Raw genomic sequence first — 26,729 nt, 5'->3', positions numbered from 1 at the left:
GAGGGCTGAGCCCCTGCAATTATGGCAGTACTACATATCATCCTCTGCTACAAGACAGTTAAGCTAATGATGGCACTGGTCTTGACTAATAATTTGACAAATGAAGGGAGACTGCTGAGTTATATCTAGGCATCAAACATAGGAACACTTCACTGACAATGCATTGCAATCAAGATCCAAACTTTGTCCGTGTCAGAAAAGAAACTATGAGCACAGAGGTGAGGCAAACTTGTACTAAGAATATATCATCACAACACATTTTGGCACTTCTGGCACAGCAGCTTTTAAAAAATTAAGAATCATTACTAGTGAGGGCATACAAACCCAGATGTAATACCCAGTTTCCCCAGTGCTTGATCTCCAAATCCTTTTTTTAAATACCTTTACTGAATTATCACTTAAGGCACAGGCAAACAAGCATTTACATAAAATAAAACAAACCATATAGTTACAGACATTATATGTCACATTTTCATTCTGGCTTACTTATTTGAGTGCTTTCTGATACTTTATGAATATATTATTATTTATGGCAGTTGTTATTCTCATTAAAGCCCTGCATCCAAAATCCATCTCTCTTTCTTGAATTTACCCCTTGCTTTTCATCGTCCTTTTCCATTTTGAATTATAGCTTTCTGCTTATGTTGCATATATGACACTTAATTGTGCAGCTCTAAAATATCACTTCAACTCAGGTAATCCTACCCCCCCTTGTTCTACTGGAAGGATGAACTTATGCCACTTGACCCTTGCCCTCTTGACCCTTGCCCTCTTCCCCTCCCAGATAAATTCCTTCAACTCTTTATTATTGTCCATAACTTCTCCTCTGGTTAATAAAAATAAGCCTGACCCATATTAAAACTAAAGGGACAAAAAACATTTTCATTGCTTGTATCTGGATATCCATACCATAAATAAAGAGCTTCCAGTTTCTCAGTTTTCATTATCTTTTGTTTAGTCTCTTCCCAACAGACCTCCAAACCCTTGAGAGACATGTATAATCATATTCCCTCTTTCTGTCCTCCCTCATGACTATATGCCTTCCAAAGTTTCTGATTACAAATGGAATGGGACCTCCCTTTTTTTAGTCATTTACCATGTCATTTCTAATAGATGGAAATGAATTAAAGCTGAGAGAATCCACCCCTCCCTTTAAGAGTGTTCCTTCTACATCAAAAGGGTGGATTTCTGACAAGAGCAGATAGGCCAGACACGCAGCTGAGAAGTTTTTTTAGCCAAGACCGCTATCTGCTGGTGGTGGACAGTTCTCCAGTAAACTGCCCAGATGATCCATCACCTTTGAAGATATGGAATTAAGATAGTGTGATAGTGTAGGAATCTTAAGTTGCACCTATCTCCACTGAGAAGTCAATCCCACTTAAGAAAATTTCATATGTGGCCTGGGGTGTGGGGCTGCCAAGATGGCATCTACATCAGACCCAACTTCTTCAAGATGGTCTGAGCTATAAAAGATACTTTGACCATGTTGGAATGGCAAGGATGAATAGTGGCTTTTTTCCTGTGTCTTGGGTAAGGAATGCCTTGCCCTAAACTGCTTCACTACACAGAACAGGAGAGGTGAAGCTTTTCTGTGCTAAGCATGATTCTCACAACATGGAAAAAAAAAAAAAGGTTAGAGTATAGCTCCCAGCCTATATGACTTTCTGCTCTAAAGGAACAGCCATAAAACAGTTAGCTACACAAGGGAAAAAAAGTAAATGGCCATGCCTAAAAGATAAAATGTTACAGGAGCTAAAGGAATAAGACACCTGGTAATAATACACTGTGTTTAGACATCCGCAAAAAGGCCAAAATCTTGAACCAAAGATTATATTCCATAGAAGTAGCTACCTTCAACTGCTAGTAATTCCTCTTCAGCCCCTGTTAATGCACTTGGTCAGCAGTTACTTTAGACAAGCCATATGGTATGATAAGCTACCTTCACGCTACACCTATAATGTATTTTAGAACCTTGACTCAATGACTTGCTAGTTTTAAAACTTTATGTTTTCTTCAGACCTTTAAATGTCTTGCAAGACACTTTTCCAAACAGCTTGTTGACACCAAACAAAGTATTCTGCACTTTTAGCTGGATGTTGTTAGGCAGTCCAGAGACATTCAACCATGCAGGACTCCTCAAAATTACTCTTTTGCACCACAACATGTGGCCTAACAACCTGCTGTAATAAATATTAACCTTAGTAAGCGAAGAGAAGCTGCACTACTTTTATTCCTGTTAAACAGTTTCTGGACTGTCTTTTTATATATGAATCAGAAAGGCTTTAATTTATAATTCTCTGATTCTTTAGCACACTGAGTCAGTAGTTGGCAAGAAAGGCATTCTGAAAGGAAATGAGCAGACCATGAATGGAAGCAACAATACACATGCCTTCCACAAAGATCCAAGTGATTAGAGATCTTATCAAGGGCAAATCATTGAAGAAACTGGACTGAAGAAGTGATAATTGCATATGAAACTAATGGCTGCTGATTCTCCAAAATAATACTCAATCAGTGACTGCTATTTTTTTTTTCTGACGTGTCATGGCTACGGCGTTCTGAAGATTTACAATCTAATTTAAGTATAGAAAGAAGGAGAAACAAGTGTCAAGTGTGGTTATAAAAGGTCTTAATATTCAGACATTTTCTGTTAGCTGTGTTGATAATGGAATTCTCAGGTTGACTCTGATCTTTCCACAATACTATCAAAAGTCAAGTACTCAGGCAAGGATGCAGTACTTTCTACTAAGGAGGATCAAGCAGAGTGCAGAATGGGGAAACTGGTCAAGGTTTAATCCTCCTCTACGGACTACTTACTATGACCAGCAGCTTCTTCTAACATATCCACATCTGACACAGTCACAAAAATTTATCATTTGGAGGCACCAGATTGGTCCCCTCGATCATCCTGGCAGAAAGGAGTTCCAGGTTTGTTAGTCAGCTTTGAGTCAAACTGGACAGAGTTTTGGTAAGGCCCAGTAATTTGTCTTACAGCATAAACAGTCTCATAGATAATAGCACTGAGGCAGCAGGTACTCTTGGAATGACCAGAGGCACAACCACCATACAGATGTCCTCTGTATCTCTCTGGAAGATCTTCTGAAGGAGGTTGTGGACAACACTTCGGGGGGTTCTTAGTGCTGTCCAGATCCTGAGCAGACATCAAGGAACCCAATCATCAGACATTTCTTCAATTACTGAGGTGCCTGAAGAGAAAGAGGCAAGGAGCATAGTTCATGGATGATTTAGGTTTCCTATGTAAATGAGGCATACATATGGTCCCTTCTTTTGTTAAGGACTTGGACAATAACAGATTTGGCATTAAATTAAATGGGTTTGAGTTATGTGAGTCAACAGTTTTTCTGGATATGGCCTTGACAGGGGTGGTTAGTGAAAAAATAACTAGAATACATAGGAAATTTATTGATAATGATAATTTTTTACATAAAACTAGTTGTCATCGACCCCATTTATTGAATTATCTTCCCTATGGCAAATTATTAAGGGTGTATAGATTGTATAATAATAGTACAGAGTTGTATGAAGAAATGTACATTACAATTAATATGCTTTTAAAGCGAAGTTATTGCTTAATTGATATCAAGGAAGCTTTGAATAAGGTGAAGTATACAGTGTTTAATAAGTCTAATTTTATACATAATGGAGAAATTAACAGCAAAATTGTCACTATGTACAGTAAAAAAAAAAAAAACAGAGAAGTCTGCTCATAGACAAGTTTTTACAGTTTATTTATTTATTTTATTTTACATTTGTTGACCAGGATAGTCCAACTGGATATATGTCCATTTTCAGCGGAGGCCCGGGGAGAAAAAAGGTCCAGATAACACACACACAGAACATAACAGATATGAGTTAAACATATTTACAAAGCCTTCTAGTAGGTACTCACAACATAGACAGTGTGTAATAGTATACAAACACAACAGGCTGCAGCAAGCTATTATCAGTAAGAGATGCATACAATATTAATTTAAATAAGGCATTGAATAAGTAGTTAATAATCAGGGTTAGTACAGGGACAAAGCCAGTGCTCTTTAAAATACTGTTTGAGGCCATTTTTGAAGAGACTTAAAGAAGGTTCCAGAGTAAGGTTAAATGGAAGTGAATTCCAAGTTTTACCAATGACGATGGCAAACAGGGAGTCGCCGGCTGAGTTAATGGCATTGTGGGTTTGGACCAATAGTTTATTGGATGATCGTAGTTGCCTTGAATTACTGTAAGGCTTTATGATATTTCTGAGTGCCGGAGTATTTTCAGGGTGGTACAGAATTTTGTGTGCTACGATAAGCTGACTGAACAGAAGTAGGCTAGGCACTTCTAGCCACCCAAGAAGACTGAGGTTTTGACAGTGATGTGCCTATATGTTGAGCCTATGGCAAATCTGGCAATATGGTTGTAACAGTGAGAGAGCTTACTAAGTTCAGTTTTGCTCTAATTGGAGAGTATGGGGGAGGCATACAGAATGGTAGAGTGTAGGTGTGAGCGAGCGATTGCAGTCCTAGCTAATGGAGTTAGAAAAGGTTTGCTTCTATATAATGAGCCAAGCTTCTTATTAATGTTTTTTATAGTTTTATTGATATGCAGATCAAATTTGAGATTATTGTCCACTGTTACTCCTAAAAGCTTAGTATGGTCATCTGGAGAGACAGAGGTACCGTTGTTGGATGTTACGGAGAAGGAAAATGGGGTGGATCTACTGGTGGGGGTAAAGAGGAGCAGTTTAGTTTTGTTGGAATTTAACAAGAGATGGTGATTAGAGAGTGAATTTTCAAATGTATTAAATGTGGTTTGTCTTAAGGTTTGCAGGTCTAAAGGGGAGGGGGCCTTACAGATCAGGATAGAATATTCTGCATATTGAATGCAGGTTGCATCAGGGATGGGAGTATGAAGATTGCTGATGAAGACAGAAAAAAGTAGAGGACCTAGAATAGAGCCCTGAGGAACACCAAGGGTGAGAGGTAGCAAAGTGGACAGTTTGCCCTACCATAATACAGCTTGTTGTCTGCCATTCAGATAGGATAGGAACCACTGACTAGCATAGTTATCTAGGGAGATGGATTTTAGGGAATGGATGAGTAATGTGTGGTTGACCATATCAAAGGCCTTTGACAGGTCTAGAAATAGGGCTGAAGATAGCTTGTTCCTATTTTGGAATGTGGTATTTGTAAAAGAAAGGAGGGTGGAGGTGGTGCTGTGATGTGGCCTAAAGCCATGCTGAGAGTTGGCAAGCAGACCGTTCTGAATGAAACAGTCCATAATTTGCTTATGAAAGCACTTCTTCATTAATTTGGCTAGTGGTGAGAGAATGGCAATGGGTCTGTAGTTGGACAGTTCTGTTGAACTTCCACTTTTGTGGAGTGGGATAACGTGGGATATTTTCCAGACTGAAGGGATAGTTCGATCAGTTAGTGTTCTATTGATTAGGATAGAGATGGGGAATGCTATGGCATCGGCAGCTTTATGTAGGTACTCTGCAGGAAGGAGGTCAGCAGAAAGGGTTGTTGGTTTTAGTTTTTTGATAAAGGATCGGATAAAAGTGGTAGATACAGGTTGGAAGTTAAAGGGGAGTACGTTGGTTAGCTAAGGACTGAATAGTTTCAGTGAAAAAGTTATTAAAGGCAGTGGTAACAGTTTTTGCTCAGTGTGTAGTTATATAGTGGAATCTTTTAAATATATTAATGGACATAAATTTTAACCTAAGAATCAATACAACTATTCTACAAGTAGTGTAATTTATGCTCTTAAATGCCCTTGCAGTCTTTTCTATATAGGTGAGGAAAAGAGCTTTTAGAATTGGACTACATGGGCATGTCAGGGATATTAAATCCCAAAAAACTACCAGTCCTGTAGCCATGCAGTTTAAATTAGTTCATAACAGCGACGCTTCTTTACTTAAAGCCAGTACTTTGGAACAAATTGACTGTGAAATAGATAATTCAAATGTCAAAACTATACTGTTGTACAAAGAAAGTATTTATATTTTGAAGTTTTGTACTTTGAGTCCCGATGGGCTTAATGCTGAATGCACATGGAAAGTTTTGATTTAATGATATTTTAAGTGAGAAAAGTGTTTAATTGACTGTGATTTTAATAGTATCTAAGGATAGTGGGTGGATGTTTTATTTTGTATCCTGGAATGCAATAGCAGTTGCCGAGGAGCTAGAGAGAGAGTGTGCTAATAAACTCCTGTTTTGTGGATTCTACTGACTTTGGCTCTTTATCAGTGTTTTTTTTTTTTTGAAGTTTTAGACATACTTTGCTAAATTTAGTAAGCTTTTTCTAAGAAAAAACAAGTCCAAAATGTCACCAGTATAACTAGAGCACAAAGAATATTCTGCCTTTAAAGTGCTTGTCAACTGGCAACAAGATTCCAGAAACCTCAACAGAGGCTCCAATTGATAACTTAAAAAAATCAGTAGTTTCCCTTTCATGTTCTACTTGCTTTTTTACTTTTTTTATCTCTAACTTATAAAAATAACTACATGAACAATCAAAGAATAGTCTGCGTTTACTAAAAAGACTGTACAGAACTTAAAAGAAAAAAAAGCCTTTGTTTAAGGCTAGAGAGATTACAGATTTAAAATATCTTTTTCAGAGTTCAAAACTCATTAAGACATGTAAATGGTGACCACGTAAGGGCAACAATTAATCTACAAGAAATTTCTAGTTGCATATTTTTTAAGCTTGCAACCCTGGCAATAACCAACAGCAATCCAAAGACTGTCCAGAAGAGGGCAAGACTTTATATGCATGTGTATACACACATATTTGTGTATGTATGTATGAATGTGTATATATTACACACACACACACACACACACACACACACACACACACACACACACACACACACACACACACACACAAAACACAGTCACACAATGCATATTGAAAAAGGATTGGTGAATCAGAAGTCTGGGTGAGCTAAATAAAAGTTTTCATTACTGCTGGTCTTTGTTTTGGTGATACATGTTTGTATATATGTATGTGCATATAGGTGTACTGAAATTAAATGAAACACCCACAAACTGAAGTTTATAAAGTTGACTTTGTGAACACTGACATGGTATGATGTATGCAAAACTTAAACAAAAAAAAAAAATAAACTAAAACATTGTTTTTTTTGCAGTGGGGCAAGCCTCCAGCACCCCACCCCCAAAAATGCATGGGGCTGCTCCCCTGACACCCCCTGTTAATTATATATACTAACTCTTAGACCGCACAATCTCAGAGAGCATATTTCTCTGCCTCAAGAAATGTGCAATCTCACAAACCTGTCAACTGTGTGGCAACCATATTTTGTTAGCTAAACAGATGTCAACTAAGATAAACATACATACAGACATGCACACACATTTATATATATATATATATATATATATATATATATATATATATATATATATATATATATAAAAAAATGGAGACTCTGTGTTTGTGTATCTTTAACACATACTGAAGAAGCCAAGTTGGCAAATCTGTGGTTTGTGTAAGATAAATAAGTCTTTTCACTGATGTTATACGTGTGTATGTACACACATACATATTTTTTCTATAGGTATACGTTCTGCTGGGAAGAGACAAGCCTGAAAGCAGCTTAAAAAAAGTGAGATCTGCCATATTATTATTTTGAAATTTAGACAACAAAAAGTAAGAAGCAGCAATGTAACAGAAACTACTATAAAGTGGTACAAAAATAAAACAAAATCTTACAAAACTTCAGAAAAAACAAACCTCTAGTGTCAGCTTGTCAATCAGCTGCCGTAGACTAGCCAGTGCCAAACTTTGCTCTTTCTTAGCCCAAAAAACCTGTGCTTCCTCCAGCTGCCAAAGTGCAACTCCAAATCTAGCTGGGATATGCTGCTTTATTTGAAATATGGCTCTTTCTGGAAGCTACAAAAAAAAGGTCAATAAATGTCAAAATCTGAGGGAAAAAAAGACACTTTTAATGTAACATTGTCTTTACTGAAATATAGTAATCTATAAATCTGCTAAACAATTAATGCACATTATATAGATATAGACAGATAGATAGATATATTGTATACATATACACACACACACACACACACACACATATAAAATATACACACACAACTGAAATAAGTGGTACCTGCCTAAAATGGCAGTGTGTGTGTGTGTGTGTGTGTGTGTGTGTGTGTGTGTGTGTGTGTGTGTGTGTGTGTGTGTGTGTGTGTGTGTGTGTGTGTGTGTGTGTGTGTGTGTGTGTGCACAAGCATATGTGCATGTGTTTACAGAAAGGAAGCTGGGTGTCACTGTCTCAGAGGTCAATATTAAAAGAACTTTCAGCACTGATGCTTTGGAGATATATAGTTGACAGAAAATTCACTTCCACAGTGGATCTTCAAGAGAGAATTATATCAACGTTTAGTGATAATTTCAGCACATTCTTACCTTCTTTGATCCTATGTCCTTGGGAAATTTCCCAGTGGTACATTTCTGGGTTCTAGTCTACATTTGTTTCATTCTGTCACAGCTGGCATTAGGCACCCTTCAAATGAATGGCCACTTTGGGCTCCCGATGATTTGCTGCTCAGGAGGGTCCTGAGGAAAGCAACAAGAGTGTCTGGAGACAGGGAACATAATGCGTGGGTGCTTGTCAACTGCAGGCTAATTCTGGAATGAGGTTCTATCCACCCTCCCCCAAGTGGACATCAGTAAGGCTGCAATCTTTCTGGTCCGCTTTGTGCAAGAAGGGACCTGACTGACTGCAGGATTTTTGGCCACCTTTTTTTTAACATCTTGAGTAGCAAGAGTAAATGAGACGTCTTATAAAAGCTGCAATCTTTCATGTCTTCTTGCTCGAAAAACAGGACCTGAATGGTTGCAGCATTTGGCTGATTCTGTAATTCTTCCTCAGAGAAGAATGTGTATCATCCACTGTCCCTCAGTTTTCTCCATATTTTTGCCCTGTCCCTCATAAAATATTTCATATTCTGGTAAATCAGTGAGGATTACAATCTGTCAATAATCCTATACATTAGTCTCATGGTTCTTATTGATCTGGAAATGCATGCTGATGTAAAAGCTGTTGCTCTTTTAACTTTATAGGTAAATTAAAATAATACCAAAGCAAGTTACTTGCAGAGGAAATAAGGCAACAAATTCTTCTTTTTTACTGCTTTAATGGTCCACAAAGACACGCCAACACTACAACCAGGAACACAGTAAATAATTGGGTCAAATCTGAAAATTCACCAAATTTTATCCATTCTTTCTCTATCATATTCTTTTTGGTGAATTTTCAGATTTGACCCAATTATTTACTCTGCCTTTCAAATGTACGTTTAGAAAAGGTAAAAGTATTAAAAACCTTTTGGAAAGCAAAAAGAATAATGAGAATATTAAAGAAGGTAGGGTTGGCACATTTAAATGTGGCAGGTGCAATCAGTGCACCAGCATAGTACCCAGGGACACTATCTATTTAAAGAGTAGAGATTTGCTGATTGAAAGCAAACATTTTGCAAACTGTCAAACAAGGGGTATAGTATACTTAGCTTCGTGTAAAAAGTGTGAAGCATTTTATGTTGGTAAATCTGAGAGAAAGCTAAGGAGCAGAATTTATGAGCACTGTTATGACATCAAGAACCAGTGTGTTAACAATGCCCTATTTAGACAAAGTGAACTGCGAGCAAGCCTCTTTCACTTTTTTTGTCCTAGAAGTAGTTGACAGGGATTTGAGAGGTGGCCCTTGGGAAACTTCGATCGAATATAAAGAACTCTTATGGCAAATATATTTAGAGGCCAACAAATTCCCTGGGCTTAATGACAGTATTTCTATTGCTCCAGTATTAAAAATGAGAGCTGCTAAACTTTAAACATTCTTCATTGATCAATTGTTTTCCTTGTGGACTGTAAATATATGAATTTTTATATGAATTTTAATATGACCAAAAACACTATTTTCCTAATTATAAGCACCATGCACTTTATAGGATATATTTGATTCTAAAAGTTTTATTTTAATATATGAATTGTTCAGGCTGACTTAGTACCATTCTGGTCCTCATTCACATCTAAAGCATTTCCACTTTGGTCAATAGATGGCACTGTTGGTTAGGGATTAAATTTCCTACATTTTGCAGAAGCACTTTTAAATTTAGGATATTTGGCAATATTTTATATATATTTTAGCCCTCCTACATTTTCATATTAGTTTGCTTACAAGCATTTTAAAATATTTATTTTGAAATACATGTTTTTTAGCTAATATTCAAGTTAAGTATAAGTATATGTATAAGCAAGTTGGTTTTTCAGGCTGCTTACTTACAAAAAATTTTTAAATGTGTGGCTGATTGTTTAATTATTTTATTGTTTAATTACTTTATTAGGGTGATTTATGTGTGTATTTAAGGTGATCAGAAAACACAGTATGTATTCAGTTGCATCCGAGGAAGTGACCTAAAGCAAAAATTGCTATCATTTATACCCTGATAAATTTTGATTTTGCTACAGATTTTGCTGTGTTCCTGGTTGTAGTGTTGGCAAACTTTGTGGATGGTCATTAAAGCAGGAAAATAAAGAACTTGTTGCCTTATTTCCTCCTTAAGTAACTTGCATTGGTATAGTACTGTTTTTACTTGCCCTGTCCCCCAGACTTTATTAATAATCATGGTGAAATTTAGCACTGCTGTGTTTGACAGTATGCTTATATAGGGCGTTTGATGTATGTTTATTCCGAATGTCACTTAGATATTCAGACATACTAATACGCAAAAGTTGTGAAGTCTGCCCTACATAGAAGGCAGAACATGAACATGTGTCTAGACATATCAGCCAATCTAATCCACAGTTTGCACACATTCATTAAGATTTTTTTCTTTTTTTTTTTTTTACAAATAAGTATTATAATAATTTTATATTGTTTCATCAAAACGACTTTTTCTATGTAGGAAGAAATGGTTCCAATTATGCTGTAAACTTCCTAAGTTAAGATAATCACAAATGGTGTGTGTGTGTGTGTGTGTGTGTGTGTGTGTGTGTGTGTGTGTGTGTATATACAAAACAATTTTCAAGTATTCATATGTTTGAACATCTAAGTGACATTGAACTTTAATTGTAATGGTTGCTGCTGCTTAATTTATCATTATAAATGACAGCAATTTGTGCTTTGTTTGTCTAGTGCAAAACGTTGATTTTGTATGGTGTTGCCACAATAAATATGGTTTGTCTTACTCATTTGGTGCTGGCTTCTGTTTTTGCATAACATTGAGGATTTTTGGCCTTGTGCACCAGCTTTACTTGAGTCTACCATCTCATCACAGTTTAACATCTGTCCCTAAGACCATACCATTCTTGTGGAAAGGGCTCTACTCTCAGCGCGCTGTGTGCACGCCGCCTATCTCATCTAAACGTCTCTCTACCCAGGACGTACTCAGAGCACACAGAAATGTTGTCTACCTAAAAGTGCATGGGTAAGCCTGAGGGTTCTTTCAAAGCGCTTAGTTAATCATTTATATAGTTGCAGCAACCTGGTCTATGTATATCTAAGCCCCAACAGAATACTAGCAGTGATTACCCCTCTTGGCTGTATCTGTAGTACCCCATTTTCACCACTAGTGGCAAAGCAAACATTATTTTTCTCCACTAAGCCTTCTAGCGGTACCTTGCTGCTGCTGCTTGATACGTATTCAGTAGCCCAGATCTAGCAATTCTCTTATTATAAAGTAGTAAAGTAGTGGTGTTATCCTCTTGATTACTTATATCCACTTACTTAGTACTTGCACATTTACTTACCACCAGTTCAGCACAGAAATTCCAACAGTGTCCTGCCCTTACCTGCACTCAATGATACTTTTTATTCTTCTTGGCACTCACCTCTGTTGGGGGTGGAGTTTTTCATTGCCTCATTTCTACCTCCCTTTCCAGTCTTTCCCTCACTCCCATCACCCAGCGCTTCTCCTATCCTATCACTGACTAGGTCCCCTACCCTCACCTCATATCCCATTCATAAAGATAGGTCTTTCCTCGCAACGCCTTTCCTTAACGCCATACCATTCCAGGGGAAAGGGCTCTACTCCCAGCGCGATCTGTGCACGCCAGTATGGCTGCTTGTTATATACTATATTTTCTCACTGTACTAAAAACTGTGTTTGCTATGTAATGAACACGCCGGCAAGGTGTTTGCTTTATGTGCATGCCGATAAGATTGCTTGTTATCTACTATAGGTACTCGCTGCACAAGGAACTGTGTTTGCTAAGTAATTAAACACCAACAAGGTGTTTTGCTTTGTGTTCTCGCCGGTAAGGCAGTTTATCTTCTACATTTACTTGCTGCACTAAAAACCGTTTGCTAACTAATTACATGCCGACAAGGCATTTTGCTTTGTGTTCACGCCGGTAAGACTGTTTGTTATCTTCTTCATTTACTTGCTGCACTAGAAACTGTGCTTTACTGTGTAATTACATGCTGACAAGGCGTTTTGCTTTCTGTGCACGCCAGTAAGGCTGCTTGTTATCTACTACATCTACTTGCTGCTCTAGAAACCATGCTTGCTTTAACAATTAGTGGTTCTACTGTTTTTGGCTACTATAATATCCCTGCCATACTTAGTTCTGTAGCAACTACTTCTAATGTTTGAGCAACAGGTTACCTGCACTCACTGATACTTTTTATTCTTCTTGGCACTCACCTCTGTTGGGGGTCTGAACCCACTCCGTCCACTCCCCTCCCTGCCCCCTATTTCCACCCACCCCCACCACCTCTACATTTAACCATCCCTATCCCCTCCCATTTCCCTCCTTCACCCAATCATAAATCATCCTAGCCATCTAAGTTACTAACACCTACCCACCTGCACTATGTCCCCCTCCCACATCTCATATTCTGACTTTCATATTACTAACATTCTTAATAACCCTCTCCTACCTGACACAACTTCCTCACCCCCATTATATCACACTAACACACTACACAACCAATTTCCATCTGAAATCCCAATCACCTTACTCCTCGATAACTCCAGACCTCTATTCCTATCACACCACCCTTCTCTACAAGCCCAGAATCTTTCCTATCATACCAACACCCACATTTCCCTGCCAATCACACCCAAACAAATCAGTTCAAGATCCCTACAGACAGACCTAGTTTACTCTCAACCTCTTAATACAATTACTACATCTTACATCCCTCTCAGGTGATATCCATCCCAACCCAGGCCCCATCAACTCTCCTTCCAACCATGTCTCCACTCCCACACACCCTCTCTCTTCTAAATCAGTTCGCTTCACAACAATCAATGCACAAAGCCTTCGCAACAAATTCCGTACTTTACATGCCTGGCTCTCCCATAATCACCCAGATATTGTCACTATCACAGAAACCTGGCTAAAACCACATATAACTGATAGTGAAATACTTCCACCTGGCTACCAAATAATCCACAATGATAGACCCATTAAGAAAGGAGGTGGAGTAGCCTTAGTTTACTCCTCTACCTACACAGTAACTCCTTACACCAACCCTATCCCTACTTTCTCCAAATCAGAATTATAGCATCTCTAAAGATTAATAATAACAAAACTAAATGCATAGCCACCATCTACATCCCCCCAGGCCAAAATAACATCCCAATACTTGAAGATATCCTCTCCTGGTTCTCTTCCACCTTCAAAAAGAAACCTATATCCTAGGTGACGTAAACACTACCTGGGCTAACATCACCTCTCAACTTCCTTCCCATGCAATCAATCTCTTTAACTTTACCCAGATAATTAATGCCCCCACTAGGCCTAACAAAAATGGAACATCAGGCACAACCCTTGACTGGATATTAGTATCCCACCCCAATCTAATAGCATCCTCTGGCACCCTCCCTGACCCTATCTCTGACCACCTACCTGCCTTCTCAGATTGGCAACCATCTCTACTCCTTATGCAGCACCATTACATCCATACCCGCAACCTAAGTTCAAACCTCAAATATTTAATGACTGCTTAAGCCTAATCAACTGGAACCCCTTAAAACCACTGCCCCTCAACAATGCTATAACCTACTTCAACGAATCCTTCCTAAATCTACTCAACTACCATGCTCCTCTTAGAACCAAATGAGTCAAATCTAAAATATCTCCTTGGTTATCCAAGGAAACTAAACAATTCATGATACTAAGAGATAAAAAGTGGAAGCAGATCCACACCAACAAAATACCCTCTACCCTAGTAGAATACAAACAGCTTCGAAATTTCGTAAAAAACTAATAACTAGAGACCGTAAATCCTACTACACCAAACTTCAATCAGCACACTCCTCCAACCCTAAACAATTCTGGAATACTCTCTCCTCCATCCTGGAAACAAAGACAACCCCTGCCGCAACCGAAATCTCTCTGAACTTGATACCGCCACATTATTCAACTCCTTCTTTGTGGTCTGCATATCTAAATTAACCACATCCTTCCCTAACTTTCCTCCTTCCTCTCCCCCCTCACCCTCATCACATCCTTCTGACAGTATACAAAATGCATCCTCCTTCAAACTGTACCCTGTTCCCACAAGCATCATAAAAAAACTCCTATGCCAACTAAAACCTTGCTCTTCTGCACCGGACTACTTACCCCCTTAGTTCCTCAACTTTGCAGCCAACAGCATAGCCCTACCTCTATCTCCATTTTAATAAACCTGTCCATCCAAGAATCCCATGTCCCAACTATCTGGAAACATGCATTCATTATTCCACTCCACAAGGGTGGTAAAAACTATAAAACCACCAACTTTAGGCCAATTGCTATTCTCTCCCCACTCTCAAAAATACTAGAAAAATGTATTCATACCCAACTAATGTCACATCTCACCCACAATAACCTCCTCACCCCACCCAACATGGTTTACGCCCTGGCCATAGTACCACTACAACTCTTCTATCCTTCCTGGAATGCATCAACCAGGCCCGTGACAATGGCAGACTAGTATCGTCCTTATTTCTAGACCTATCCAAAGCCTTTGACACTGTCTCTCATCCCATACTCTTATCACAACTTTCCTCTCTCAACCTTTATCCCACAGCACTGTCTTGGTTCTCTACTTACCTCTCTGAAAGAGTTGAAGCTGTGAAATGGAAATCCTCTATATCATCCTTCCTACATACCCCCACCAGTGTACCCCAAGGATCTGTACTAGGACCTCTTCTTTTCAACATTTTCATTAACTTTCATCTCTCCATTCCAAATTCCTCTATAATTCAGCACGCAGATGACGCCACTATCATCTGTACTGCTGACACCCCCTCTGACTTACTATTAAAAACTCAATTAGCCTTATCAAAAACTGAAACTTAGATGCAGAACCAACACCTTGAACTAAATACAACCAAAACCAAACTAATGATATTTACTCCTTCCAGAACTTCCACCATTGATAATTCCTCCTTCACTATACTAACCTAAAAAAACACCTCCACTGAAATCGTATCTCACACAAAGCTCATCATCGACAATCATCTAAAATTCGACAGCCATATAAATACCGCTATTAAAAAAACTCATCAGAAATTAGGTCTCTTGTATCGACATAATCACTTCCTTACTCCAGCAATCCGAAAGACATTAGCCTCCACCTACCTTCTCCCCTCTCTCACATATGGTGCCCCCCTGATCACCAATCTTCAAATCGGTTTACAATCCAAGTTAGAATCCTGCTACAATAAAATCAGCAAATTTGCCACCAACTCTAAATATTCACCCCATCACTGCCTCTCTCTTCAATCTCTTCAATGGCTTGAGTTACCAAACTACCTAAACCTGCTAAAACTCTCCACAGCTCATAAACTCATCTTCAAACCTTCTAGCTGTCCAGCTCTCTCCTCCACATTATCCCCCTATATTCCAAATCGCCAACTCCGGTCAGAAAACCAAAACCTATTACAAATTCACAAACCCTCTAGGCCCTCTGGCCACCTCCTGTTATATTACTCCATAGCCAAACGCTGGAACTCCCTACCACCCTCCCTTCGAAGCACTGCAAATCCCGCCTTCACTCACATCTATCCTGCAAGTAGATTTGCCCGTGCTCTTCACCCATAAGTTCCCACTTTTTAATTTATCATTCACACTTAACTCACCACTCTTCTCTTGCACCCTCTATTCTACCAACATATTCTCTGTATAGACTATACTATGTTCACTCTGTCTATAGAACAACTTTTCACTACCACGGCACCTATACTACCACTGACTTATGCTAAATTCATTAAGTTGTAATGTAATATATACTGTATGTCTGTTGTTTTTGAACAGCTAAATTCACCAAGTTGTACTGTAACATGTACTATATGTCTGTTTTGAACAAATTGTCCTCTAAATGATGGATCTAACTTGCTACTGATTATATTTTGACATTTTGAATTGTAGTTTGTCTTGTTACTGTAACTGTGTCATGGAGCTTACCTCCCCGGGCCTCCACTGAAAATGGGCCTTTCAAAGCCCAGTGGACTTCCCCGGTCATCAAACTGTAATGAATAAATAAATCTTCCCAGCTACCACTTTCTTGCTTGTCGCACCTCCAACATTTGCTATCCACCTGAGGAAAAATTCTTTGGAGTCTACTGGGGGTATAAAATACATGTGTAAGCATTTCCAGGCAAAGATCCTAAATCCTCTAGACTTTGTTGCATATTTGGGAGATGTATCTACATTCCCCCCATTGTCTCTTTGTGAAATGCTTATCCAATCTCTCTTCCCAATCCTTCCTAAGCTCCTCTGATTGACTGTTATAATTATCATGCAGTATTTTGTATGCTTTCTAATTATTCCTTTTAATAGCAGCTTCTGTTCTAGATTCTATTAAAAAATTCTCTCAGTGCTGGTCTTTCATTTAGATGCCCCCTATTTCTTTCTCTTTGCCTATACGCTGATATCAATCCTTGATAGGGAAGGCAATCGCTAACCTGCAGTCCAAATACATTCTTGGCCTCTGCCCATTCTATTTCTTTCCCCTTTCTACTTATTTGCTCCCAATACCTTGGTTCCTTTGCCCGTTTTCGCCAATAAATTCTAGCCTCCTCTTGCCTATTATCTGTATCCCTGACCACAGTGATCCCTATCAGCAAAATCTTCTTTCTCCATTCTCATGCTGGTTTGGTTCTTAGAATACTCCCTGATATTTTATGACTATAACACTCTGTATAATACTGGTTGTTCTCCTTAAGAGTCTGGATCCAAAATCCCAATCTCTCCTTAGTTCTTGATCTTCCTCCCTGTGTCAGCACCATTCCTTTCCACTTTGAATTATAGTTTTCTGCTTGTGCTATGTATAACAGCCTTAACTGTGTTGCTCTAAAATGCCCCCTCAAATTAGGTAATCCTAGTCTACCTTGTTCTGTTGGAAGAATAAACTTATCCCACTTGACCCTTGCTGTCTTCCCTTCCCAGATAAAATCCTTCAACTTTTTAATTGCTATCCACAACCTCTCCTCCGGTTGCTAAAAGTATGTCTGACCTGTGTATAAGACTAAAGGGACTACAAACATTTTAATTGCTTATATCTTAGTATCCATATTTATATAACAAAACTTCCAGTTTCTCAATTTTTGTATTATCTTCCATTTAGTCTCTTCCCACATATCCTTAGCTGCCACCACAAAATCATTTCTAATCCATGCTCTTAAATAATTCATTTTATCATGTCCCCATAAATATGGATATTGTTGGACCAATTCATGTGTGGATACATAATTTATCGCTATTACCTTTTTTTTAGCTTCATTAATTTTCTATCCTGAGAAGATTTGAAACGGTCTTAAAATGTTCCACAACACTGTAATCTCCCTTTCTGGTTTTGTCATGTATAAAATAATATCATCTGCAAATAGAGCCAGCTTTTCCTGACTACCATACCATATCCTTGGATTTCTGAGTCCCTTATTTTCTTTGCCAATGTTTCTAAATATAATGTAAACAACAAAGGGGAAAGCGGACAACTCTGTCTGGTTCTTCTATTCAAGCAGAAATTATTGGAGAGGATCCCCACCCACTTTAATTCGTGCCTCTGATCCGTCATACATTCTTCTAATCAACTTTGTAATTGTATCAGGGAAAGCAAATGCTTCCATTGTCCTGCTCAAGAAGTCCCAGTCTACTTTGTCAAATGCTTTCTCTCCATCAAGACCCACCAATAAAAATGGTACTTTCTTACATTCTGCTTCCCTCTGGATCATCAGTGTTCTGTTAATATTGTCAAATGTTTGCCTCTCCTCCACAAAACCACACTGATCCATATCTATCAATTTTGGTATCACTTTTGCCATTATAGACATAAACCCTTTATAATGGGTCTAAATTGCATAGCCAAATGTTGAAAATTACTGTTCTGTATGTTCGACATTGTGTGGTTTCGGTTATTAGGATTTGATGCTCTTATATCGAATCCTAATAACCAAAACCACACAATGTCAAACATATGGAAAAGCGATTTTTTTCCAAGGGAAAAAAAATCTCTGCTCCAAAAAAAAAATCCACAGACAACTTAAATTAAATATAGCAACTCCAAGATCGAACCACAGTGGAGGAAATGGCAAAGTCCCGGCAATGGCCCAATGATTTTTTTCCCTGGGGAGGAGGGGGGAGGGTCGCTGTTCTGGCCATTCAACAATCTGTGCTTCTGATTATTAGGGGTCGATGTAAGAGCATTTGCTCTTTTCAACGTTCGATGTCCTGATATAGACCCTTTATAATCATGGTTTAGTATTGAAATGGGCCTGTATGAAGCTGGATCTGATGGATCTTTACCCTCTTTAGGTATTACTGTTACCCCCGCCTTCTTCCAAGATGCTGATACTTCTCCTCCTTTTAAAATACTGTTCAACAAAACCTTCCAGATCTTTATCAGTTTTTCCCTCCTAACTTCCAAACTTCCACAGGAATACCATCCATTCCTGGGGACTTTCCTGTAGATTGGTTAGACATAGCCATTTTTATCTCATCCCTTCCTATCCTGTTAGCAATTGAGCCTCATCTACCTCTGACTTTGGCATATTTAATTCTTCCATAAACATTTCCATTTGTACCTTTTCTTGATTTCCATATTTCTCTGCTTTATACAAATTTTCATAAAATTTCCGAAATATTTCTAATACTTTAACAGGGTCTCTTGTTATCTTCCTTGTTATAGGCTCCCTAAACTTGGTGATATCCCTTTCCACTTTTTGTTGCCTGAGTTGTTGTGCTAGAAGTTTTGTGCTCTAGAATTATTATCAAAAAACAGCTGCTTAACAGCAATCTTTCTAAACTCATGCAAATTATCGAGGTAATCCTTTATTTTCTGTTTAAGATTCTGCAGTTGCTCCTTTTCTTGTTCTGACAGTTTCCACCTATTTTGCTATACTTTAACATTTGTCAATCCATCTAAATAATTCTTGCTACTGTTTAGCCATATCTCCCTTTCTTTTAATTCCAACCTAGTTTTAAACTCCACTTTAATTTTATCCCACTCCTTAGCAATGTTTTCAGAAGACAAATCTATGTCCTCTAGTAGCTCTTGAACTAGTTCCAAAATCCATTCCTTAAATTCCTCTCTTTTCAACCAGTAGGTGGGAAAGCACCAGTGTCTCATTTTCATTTCATTATCTTATGTTTTTATTTTAATTATTGGTGCATGATCTGAAATAGTTACTGGGTGCGTTTCAAGACCTTCAATTAAATGCACATGTTCCTGTGAGATACAAAAACTGGGCTAGGCTAGACAGATTTTATATCTCGGGGAGTAATACGTAAATTCACTCTGAACTCCTGAATTCACATCTTCTAAGCCAAACATTTTCATAAATTTCTTCAAAAATCTACCCTCCCTTGTTGTATTTTCCCTTCTAGCCCCCCCCCAAAACAAATCTTCACTGTTGAAGCATTAGTAAAGAATACATGAGGTGAAAAAATACCAAGATATACAAGGTTGACGCTGGTAAAGTTTTGTAGAGAAGCAGTAGAAGTTAGAACAGAGTGCAGGAGGGGTCTGTAATAGGTCTGGTATGATATTAGCTAAATGGGGCAGTACCCAGTGGTAGTGGAAGTAGCTTATGTTGGGTCCTGGCAGAGGCATGTCCATGATTTGGGGAAGTAATCTAATTGTTATTTTAAAGGTGTGTTTCAGTAATACATCTGACACTGTGGGGCAGTTTATTCCAAACATTTGCAATGGAATAGCTATAAAATAGTTTTCCAATATTTTTATTGGGTCTATATACTTGGAGAAGGTTCTGTTATGATCTTAGAGGGGAGCGTTTTGGAGTATAGGGCTGGATGAGAGTGCAGCTAGAAGGAGAGGAAGAAGGTTGATGTAGAACTGAATGAGCCAAGAGAAGTTGTGGTATTAGGATTTGGTGATGAAATTCCAGCTACTGCAAATTTTTTAGTGCAATGCAATGGTGGGTGCGGTACAATAGGTTATAGGCAAATAGAGCTATTTTGTTATAGGTAACTTCGAGTTTCGTAAGGATATTTGATTGGAGGTGTGTAAGAATAGGAGCTGCATAAAGGAGAGTGTGGAGTAGAACGGCTTGTGCAAGGGAGAGTTTGGAGGCATTTGTAAGGTATTTATTATGTCTATAAATCAAACCTAGTTTTTGATGGGTCTTTTTTATGCAGTGCTGAGTGTGTAGGTCGAATCTGAGATGGTCATCTACTATAACACCTAAGAGTTTGATGTGGGGTTCTGGTGAGATGGTAGTATTTTTCAGGGAGGAGACAGAGAAGGAAGACTTATGATGCTGAAGGGAGACAGGGAGAAACAGCAGGAGTTTAGTTTTCATTGGATTTAGTAGAAGTTGGTGGGAAGTAAGCCATCTTTCAACGGAGTGGAGGGATTCTTGCATGGGGGTATGAAGGTCTGTTATGCTATCAGAGCAGGAGATAACTGTAGAGTTGCCAGCATATTGTATAAGGGTAGAGAGTGGGAAGGAAGAGTGGAGTTCATTAATAAAGATGTTGAAAAGTAGGGGACCAAGGCTGGAGCCTTGGGGTACCCCAGTTTGGACTGGAAGAAAGGGAGAGTAGTTTGACAGCCATCTCACAGCCTGAAATCCATTTGAGAGGTAGATGGAGAACCATGATACAGTAGAGCTTGAGAGGTTAAGAGAAGCAAGTTTGGATAGTAGTAGTAGTGTATGGGAACAGTATCAAAAGCTTTGGATAGATCTAGAAACAGGCAAAAAATTAATTTATTGTTACCACATGGTAAGGCGATAGTACAGATGAAGGGATGTCAGAGCAGATCTGCTTTGGCCAAAAGCCATGTTGTGTGGAGGTCAGGAGACTTTCTTGGAGAATATGATTAAGAAGCTGTTTGTGGATACATTTTTCAAGGATTTTTAGACAGGGGGATAAAATGGAAAAAGGTCTGAAGTTACAGAGGTCGGTTGAAGTACCACCTTTATGTAATGGGATAACAAAGAATTTTTTCCAGATATCAGGTACAGAGATTTCCTTGACAGATCTGTTGATTAATATAGAGATAGGGAAAGCAATAGAATTAGCAGCTAGTTTTAGGAAATTTGGAGGTAAGTTGTCAACTAATGGAGAGCATTTTTTTTAGTTTGCTCAAAAGTGATTTAATACAGGATGCGGGGACAGGTTTAAGGGTGAAGGTGGTTGGACTGGTGGTGATTTTTGGTGAGCGGTAGGTGGCAGTATCAGTTTTGGTGAGGTTAAAGATGGAGTTAATGAAGTGGGAATTTAGAAGGGTAGCAATCTCGGTGGGGGAGCTGTTTGGGGCGGTTTCATTTACAAGCAATGAGCAATGCCTTTATGGCAACTAGAATATACAGTAAAAAGTACACATTTGGTATTTACAACAGTGGGTCTAGCCAATTATATGCATTACAATCAGTTTTAGCTTGTGTGCAGTATTTAGGCAAGAATACAGCAGTCTAGTCAAAGCAATGTCTACTGTTTTACTCATGACACTTTAACACAATGCACTAGGTTATAGTCGAGAACCGGCAGTTCTGTGAGACCAAAGCGTGATGGCAGACCTACACTCAGGTAAGCAAATAATACTCCTTTAGGAGTAGTAGGTCTGCATGTGCTTGATATACATTAACAACGCCCCATGCACAACTGATATCCCAATAGCTTTACAGATAGGAGTGAGTTCAGTGCAATATATGGAGTGCAAGTAAAGATTAAGTTAATTTTTAAACAGACTGTTAAACAAAAAAGCGTGTAAACATTAATAACCCACTTGAAGCACAAGGAAGACTAAGCTAAGCTTAAAAAACAATTTTAAGCTAAGCAAATGTTAAGACGATACAAACTCACAGGATAGTTGGAGCGAGCACTGTGCTGGGACTCCAGGAGCAGCGGTGGGTGCCTAGTACATTTTGAAAATTGCGACAAGAGTTAACAGACAAAAAAATAACCTCTGTTCTCGTGCTATAAGATGGGGAGTAGATTACCAATACTGCACCATGATGAGCACACCTAGATGAGAACAGAAACAATCAACTGCTGCAGTGGGAAAAAAGCAGGTAAGTGTCGTAGCACAGAATATCAAACCAGGAAAGTATGACCTTGTATTGGTCTTTTGTATGTAATTTGTATGGCGTAGGGAGACCAGGATGAGGAAAAACCTTGGTGGGCAATGTAAGATGTGTGCAGGGGTAGGGAAGCAATAAGACAACAAGGGGGAGCCATGGAATCCTTTGTCTACTATACCATTTCAGCTGAGTCTAGCCCTGCAAACAGATCTGTAATGTGACATCACTGCAACTAAATAGGTCACTGTGAATGTCCCCCTGCGAAATGGGCCAACTTGGTGTGGTACACAGACTTGATGTAATTTATGTGCACTGTATCTACAGTTCTTGGTACACAGATGATGTAATTTATGTGCACTGTATCTACAGTTCTGTGTGTGTACACTACTCCACAAGCTTTACAGCTTAAGCTGAAAAGCTGCTTAAAAGGAGTGGAAGCAACAGTGTGATATTTAGATGGAACAGTCTAGGAGAATCCCCCAACTGGAAAAGTGCTGAGGGGCCCCAAATTCTAACACTGACCCTGTAAGTTGTGTAGCATCGATGTTGGTTTCACTCTAGCCGCTAAGAAACCTATAAAGGTTCAAGTGATTTTTGGTTCCTCCAGTAAAAATATCTGTGCTTTGCCACTTCCCTCCGACAGTCTTCCCAAACAAGGCTGAAAAATAATGCGTGAAAAGTAGCTCATAGTGTGAAGTAATAACACAAGCACAGCTATTTATAAGCTACTTAAATTCAGACTCATAAGTGATGCAGCATGTGATCATATACAGTAAATATTTTGTGGCATCCAGATGAAGAAAGGGAAGAGGCAACTTCTCTGTCGATACATTTATTTTTAAACATATAACAGATATATTCATAATGTATCTGCAGAGTCGTGAGGGCCAAAAAGTGGGTTAAACCACTCCACACAACACAATTCAGTACTTTCTTCTTGGGAAATTCAATGTTTGGTGAAGCAAACCCACCCAACAGCATAAGCACAACTATTGGCTAAGCTTGCCAGTTTGCCCCATCAATAACAAGTGCGCTTCATCTAAATTAAAAAAAAAAGTGTTTCTCCTCAGTCTGTTCTGCTTTAAAAGATGTCTTTGATCATCAGAAAAAAATAGTTATTTCTTTGTTTCTTTCCTGGTATAAGCATTACACTGTAATTTGTCTACCTCAAGAAAGATCCCTTGTGGAGGTTTCATGCCTCAAACAAATGAACCGGACAATTAGAAAATATTCATCCAAACAGCAGGTCTTCACAGGAAGGTCAGCATAATAGTAAGTGAAAAGCTTCAGGTTTACCCATTAGTTTAGCTGCACTGGTCATGCCATTTTTTCTACAGCGACCATATTCCCTCTAGCAAGCCGCTTTGTCATTTGTGTGATTCATTTGTTTAAGGCATGAAACCTCCCACAGGGGACCGTGCTTATGGCAGACAAATTACCTGAAAGTATAACAGTATATGCTGAACCATCTTAAAAGTAACAGTGCAATGCCTATGCTAAGACATTTACAAGTAACCAAACCAAGAGGGCTATAACTTTACTGATACAATAACCTCTCCTCAAAGACCTATTGGTACAGCTAGTATCTTACACAACTGTACAACCTCTCTTGAGCAAGGGTTACTGTAGTGGTAAATTATAGCTATTACATACACTGAAAAGTCCACATGAAGACCAGGCATACAGTCTGAAGCCATTTTATTAAGGAACACAAACTAAGCATCATGCATTTAAGCAGTCACCTTTTAATAGCCTGCACAAGCACAACCTAGCTTTTACAAAGACCTTGGACTTATGTGCACACCTCAGTACAACACATTAGTCCACCATTGCTTTCTTCTTTTTTTACATTACATTTTCTGATAGTTACCACAGAGGCTTAAGGCTCTGAGCTGTAAGATGCTTCAGGTTTGATTCGTTCAGCCTACATCTTTGCTTGCAATGTGACTCTCGGCACATCACTTGACTGGACAGTGCTCCTGGGTCATCCCTGAAAAGGGGCACTTGTGCACAGTGGGCTTATGCGATTAATAAATAAAAACTAAACAAACACTGAATTACTTTACAAGGTTAAATGATATTTCAATGTCCAACTGCTAATGCCTATCAGATGAGATAACTCCTTCAGAATTAGCACACACCAGTCCTTGAGTACTTACTGTATTACTGCAAACAAACATTAGTAAGCAAGATGCTAAAGAAGTTTTCTTGTCCTCTGTGGTTTACTCACTTCAAACAGAAATTCCTGGCCTACTGAAACCTTAGACTTCTTTATTTGTTCAAATCTCCTGTGCAGATTCTGGAAATGGCAAGACTGGACCCTAACTAGCACTTCCAGGATGACTACAAAGACCAACAAACTGTGTTTTCATAATGGGAGAACTCAACTCAATTGGTGAAAAAAGGGCCAACAAAACTGTCAGTTTGTGTAGAATGTTTGTTTAATGACTACTGCTTATACCACCTGGATGCCACCAAAGAAAAAAATGTGGAGAACTTGAAAGAAAATCAGCCACAAAGGTGAAGGGAAAACTCTGGCCAGGAAGAATCTTGTTGCTGTTCAGTAAAATACAATTCAGTTTTAGCTTTGGTGCAGAAGATGGATTCTAGTAATGTGTATGGAAAAATAAAACAAATACACCCAGAGGTGTTTAAAATAAACTGAATACCAAAGGAACATATCAAGTCAAATAACAACAGGATAAAAATAAAAGAAACTTCAACTAGTTACTCAGACTGAAGAAACTGCAAAAAAAATCAGAGGATGAAAGAAGAAAAGGCTGACTGAAGATGAGCCTACTCAATAAGAACTGTTTCAAACACAGAAGAGTAAGGAGACAGAGCACGCAAATAAAATTTGAAATTTTCTACAGCACCTGAGAAACCAGAAAGAACAAATGCATTCATTTTATAAAAAAGTACAAAAAAGTAAGTAGACTGGTGTTTCTACAGCATCATTTGTCATTGGCGAGGGTACAATGTGTGTATGCTCCAACTTTGACCAACAGAAAGCAACCTATAATTGTAAAGATGCAATCATAAGAGCAGAAATAGTTGATCCAGACAAAAACAGTGGCAGGAGTGGAAAACTATTAAAATAGGGAATAGCCAAATATTTGCAGGAATTATTATTCACTGTGCACTATGCAGAAGAGAAGCAAGTTTATCCTAGCAATCAGGGAATGCTGACAAGAAGGTGTTAGATTCCAACTGCTGTACCCAGCTGCCTTCAGAATATTTTTTTCTTCGGGAATCAAAACCATCTTTTAATGCAGAACAGGCTGAGAAGGAAATAAAAAAAAAAATAGTGTGTTCAACCAAGAGTGAGCCAGCAAGCAAAAGGGGACTCTGCTTCTCATTCTTCTGACAACAACAAATCCCAGAGAGAGAATTTGCCAGCAAAACCTTTTTCATAGCTCCAAAGGAAAATGCTTCAGAGGCAGAAAACAAGTCAAACAGCTGACTAGAAGAATCATGAGTAAAACCAGACATAAATGAGAGACTGGTACTGGGAGATGGAGATCACTAGGAAGACCAGTGACAGAAATCAGTGAATATATGGAAGACTATAAAGCATCAAGCCCACTGAATATGGGAACAGATATGTGAAATGTGGCTTTGTAAGAAAAAATGTCTGAGAAACACTGGAATTTTCTTAATTCTGTTAAAATGGCAGGTGAACTGTAAAGAATATAGCCCATTTTAAATAATTATATTTTTAGACAATGAAGGAAATGAAAAAGTTATGGAGGAAAACATTTATGTTCTTACTAATATTTGTTAAAGAAATTCATGTACATAGTTTTGAATGTTTGTTCTAAGTTAATAGGGTATAGTGGTGTTCTTAAAATGTATTTAGTTTTTTGTTTGAAGGTTTCATTAAAGCAAACAGTCCTGAAAATGTGACACAGGTCCAAACAGAGACGAAAATATACAACTGTATAAAAGATTAGCCTGCTAAACAGTGTGGGCATGCAAAAGAAACTTTGGAAATGTACGTTAAAAAAAAAAGGTGGAAAAAATAGCTTTTTAACATAATGGTTACTCTATCCATATTGCATTGAACTGTAAAGGGCATTACAAGTACAGACAAAAACGAAAGCGTACTGAATTATATTAAGAAATACAGAGCTCAATAGCAATGCTGCAGGAAATATATTTGAAAAGAAACAAGTGTGTGAATTTGGTAAAGAAGGGATTCAGGATGGACATTAGGCAGAA

General features: G+C 38.4%; 1 protein-coding gene across 3 annotated transcripts in view; it reads right to left on the bottom strand.

Annotated features, from left to right (window-relative positions):
• ATM (ATM serine/threonine kinase) overlaps positions 1 to 26,729 on the bottom strand; it is a 3,174,581-nt gene that overhangs the window by 729,580 nt on the left and 2,418,272 nt on the right. For all 3 annotated transcript variants that reach the window (XM_044072618.1, XM_044072619.1, XM_044072620.1), the window contains one exon: positions 7,756 to 7,914. In XM_044072618.1, coding sequence (XP_043928553.1) covers positions 7,756 to 7,914 — 159 coding nt within the window. The remainder of the gene's footprint in view (positions 1 to 7,755; positions 7,915 to 26,729) is intronic.

Source organism: Protopterus annectens, chromosome 5.part0 (assembly GCF_019279795.1).
Source record: "Protopterus annectens isolate FY-2018-M chromosome 5.part0, PAN1.0, whole genome shotgun sequence".
Lineage (NCBI taxonomy): Eukaryota > Metazoa > Chordata > Ceratodontiformes > Protopteridae > Protopterus > Protopterus annectens.
The sequence above is the reverse complement of the archived record's forward strand: the minus strand, read 5'-3'. Positions and strand labels throughout refer to the sequence as shown.